Here is a 3872-nt window from a genome sequence, read left to right as displayed (position 1 = left end):
TGTCAGGGCTACAGGTTAGATACCTGTTTGTGCACGTGCCTGTTGTCGCTGGTGGTCATACACTGTGATCAGTGGGCCCCCGAGGACAGAGTGTCAGCAATGGGAAAGTTTCTCCTCTAAGTTGGGTACCCTGGGAGGAGGTTGGGGAAGGGTAGGTATGTGGGGGAAATGGATTGTGGGTCCTAAGCAGGGGCTGTTTGTGGTTTCATCTGTCCCCATCGTAACAGAGCAGTGTGACTTTTGAAGACGTGGCTGTGAACTTTTCCTGGGAGGAATGGAGTCTTCTTAATGAGGCTCAGAGATGCCTGTATCGTGACGTGATGCTGGAGAACTTGACACTTATAACGTTCCTGGGTAAGGCCCTTACACTTATCCCTGTCACCTGACCTAGTCTCTGCCCTTCCCCTTTTTCCCCATTGGCAAGACTTTCTCACTTCAGGAGTGTGGACACAACTTCTTTTTTTCACTTCTCTAGGTATGTTCTATGATTGTTAGGACTGGGTGTGGGTTGTGCCATTTCCTCTCATAGAGCAGCCCCAACACCTGCTTTCCTGCAGACTCCCAGGGAAGGATTCAGGGTCAGGGTCTTGCAGTTACCCTAATACATCCCATGTTGCTTGCCTTCTGGATGTCTGGGTGACTGCAGATCAAAGGCTCCTGTCTGTCCCAGGTTCTCGTTCCCTCCTTTATCTACATTTGTTCATGTCTGTCTATGCGAGGAATTGCTGTCACGGACATGGTCACTACTTACATGGACCACAGCCTATCCTTGCAACACCTTCCTTCAAAATTGTTTTTGTAGTATTTTTGTGGGTGCAGTGGCATGCGCCTGTAATCCCAGCTACTCAGAGGCTGACGTGGGAGGATCCCTTGAGCCCAAGGATTCTAGGCCAGCCCAGGCAACATAGTGAGATCTCACGTCTAAAAATAAATAAATATATAGGGCCAGGTGTGGTGGCTCACACCTGTAATTCTAGCACTTTGAGGGGCTGAGGCAGGAGGATAGCTTGAGGTCAGTAGGAGTTCGATTGAAACCAGCCTGAGCAAGAGCGAGACCTGTCTCTACAAAAAATAGAAAAATTAGCCAGTCATAGTGAAGGCACACGTGTAGTCCAAGGAGCTTGGTAGGCTGAGACAGGAGTGACACTCTAGCCCTGGCGACAGAGTGAGAACCTATCTAAAAAAAAGAAAGAAAGAAAGAATTTCTTGCAGTATTTAGTGTCCTTTCCTGTGGGATATCAAGTGCTAGATTTTTCTGAGTCAGTGTTGCCTGTTCATCTGTCCTGTCTCTCTCTTACTACTTACATCATCTGGGTCCTATGTACGCGTCCATGATGGTGATGAGATGGAGAGCTCTTGCGTGTCTTTAAGATGCAAAGCAATCCAGCCTCAGCAAGGTGTGCTTAGAGGCAGCCTGGTTCTCAAGAGTGACATGTAAATAAGGGCATGATGTCAGAGCTTTTGTTCAAATCATGCCACAAAGCTTTTCTGTTTGATTAGTATTTTAGAGCCGTACAGGTACCACATATTTATTCTGTCTTGCCCATTCTTGAGAGTTTGCCAATTTGTTGTTCCTACGCCTTGTGACTTCTGCTGTTATATCCAGCTGAGGACTAATCTTCACATCTCTAAACTCCACATCTCACCTGTTGTTCTCACTGCTGCATCTGCAGTGGTCTTCAATATTGGCTCATACATTTTGTATTATGAAGCATGTACCCATTCTTAAACAGTCCCTGACAAAAGACTGCTGTGTTGTAGTCATATTTTCTTAGGTGTGGACATATTCTTCTAAATAGTACTCGTGTGTCCTGAACAGATAAGGTCCTGCAGACAAGTTGTTTGCGGAGGAAGGAGTTACAAACCCTGCCTTTACTCTTTTGCATAGTATGGTCATTCCCTTCACACCATGAGGCCGCCGCCTACATTCTGTGATAACTGCTGAACAGCCCCACCCTGAACCTGAACCCAATTCCCTGTGCTTGCAAATCCCAGGGACTAGTTTTTTGGTTTGTCAGATTTACTTGTGGATGGGCTGCACACTCTCAAAGAAATCAACGTGCACTTCACCAGCATTTCCTTGCTTTTAGGTTGTTGGCATGGAGGGGAAGATGAGGCGGCATCCTCTAAGCAGAACAGTTGTGTACACGTATACAAAGACCAGAGAGTTCGCGGTGGGGAACTGCCTCATGTGCTTGGGGAATGTGGGAAATTATTTAAGACCAAGTCCCATCTGACTGAACACAGAAGAGTTCACACTGGAGAAAGACATTATGAATGCAGTGAATGTGGCAAGTTCTTTGCTTGTATCTCTCATCTGATTAAACATAGCAGAGTTCACACTGGAGAAAGGCCTTATGAGTGTAGCGAATGTGGCAAAACGTTTGCTCAAAAGGCCGTTCTCATGAGGCACAGGAAAGTTCACACTGGAGCAAAGCCTTATGAATGCAGTGAATGTGGAAAAACCTTTGCTGAAAACTTCAGTCTCATTAAACACAGGAGAATTCACACTGGAGAAAGGCCTTATGAGTGCAGTGAATGTGGGAAATCTTTTGCTTGTACTTCTAGTCTCATTAATCACAGGACACTACATACTGGAGAAAGGCCTTATGAGTGCAGTGAATGTGGCAAAACCTTTGCTCAAAAGGCCCTTCTCATGAGGCACAGGAAAGTTCACTCTGGAGCAAACCCTTATGAGTGCAGTGAATGTGGAAAAACCTTTGCTGGAAACTCCAGTCTTATTAAACACAGGAGAGTTCACACTGGAGAAAGGCCTTATGAGTGCAGCGAATGTGGAAAAACCTTTGCTGAAAGCGCTGTTCTCATGAGGCACAGGAAAGTTCACACCGGAGCAAAGCCTTATGAGTGCAGCGAATGTGGAAAAACATTTGCTGAAAACTCGAGTCTCTTGAAACACAGGAGAGTTCACACTGGAGAAAGGCCTTATGAGTGCAGTCAATGTGGAAAAACCTTTGCTGAAAACTCCCATCTAAAGACACACAGGAGAGTTCACACTGGAGAAAGGCCTTATGAGTGCAATCAATGTGGAAAATCATTTCATCGAAGCTCTTCACTCTTGCAACATTGCAGAATTCACTCTGGAAAAAGGCCTTATGAGTGTAGTGAATGTGGGAAATCTTTTCCTTATCCTTCTAATCTCATTAATCACAGGATACTACATACTGGAGAAAGGCCTTATGAGTGCCGTGAATGTGGGAAATCTTTTGCTTATCCCTCTAGTCTCATTAATCACAGGAGACTACATAGTGGAGAAAGGCCTTATGAGTGTAGCGAATGTGGGAAATTATTTCGGCAAAGTTCTGCACTCCATGTTCATCGGAGAATTCACACTAGAGAAAGTCGTTATGGATGTACTGAATGTGGGAAATCCTTTGCTCAAACTTCTAGTCTTATTAAACATGGGAGAGTTCATACAGGACAAAGGCCTTATGAGTGCAATGAATGTGGCAAAACTTTTACTGAAAACTCCAGTCTCATTAATCACAGGAGACTTCACACTGGAGCAAAGACTTATGAACGCAGTGAATGTGGAAAATCCTTTGCTCAAAACTTCAGTCTCATTCAGCACAGGAGAGTTCCCACTGGAGAAAGGCCTGATGAATGCAGTGAATGTGGAAATTCATTTCATCACAGCTCTTCAGTCCTTCAACACTGGAGAGGTCACACTGGAGAAAGGCCTCATAAATGAAGTCAATTTGGGAAATTCTTTAGCCAAAACTCTAGCTTGACTATCCACAGGAGTACTGCCAGTGAGGAAGTGGCTTTTGAGTGCAGTGAATATGAGAAAGCCTTCGGCCTTCTCTTCCTGGGTACCAGAATGTTCAACTGAGAGAAGCAATGTAGATGTACAG

General features: G+C 45.1%; 1 protein-coding gene across 1 annotated transcript; it reads left to right on the top strand.

Annotated features, from left to right (window-relative positions):
• Window positions 1-40: 40 nt before the first annotated feature.
• Window positions 41-3542, top strand: LOC105819582 (zinc finger protein 586-like; the record flags this gene model as incomplete). Its single annotated transcript, XM_012655861.1, has 2 exons — window positions 41-354; window positions 2091-3542. Coding segments are annotated over exons 1-2 (1486 nt in total), but the record flags the coding sequence as incomplete, so codon positions are not given.
• Window positions 3543-3872: the final 330 nt, after the last annotated feature.

Source organism: Propithecus coquereli, unplaced genomic scaffold (assembly GCF_000956105.1).
Source record: "Propithecus coquereli isolate 6110/MARCELLA unplaced genomic scaffold, Pcoq_1.0 Scaffold490, whole genome shotgun sequence".
In the NCBI taxonomy this organism is placed as follows: Eukaryota; Metazoa; Chordata; class Mammalia; order Primates; family Indriidae; genus Propithecus; species Propithecus coquereli.
The sequence above is the reverse complement of the archived record's forward strand: the minus strand, read 5'-3'. Positions and strand labels throughout refer to the sequence as shown.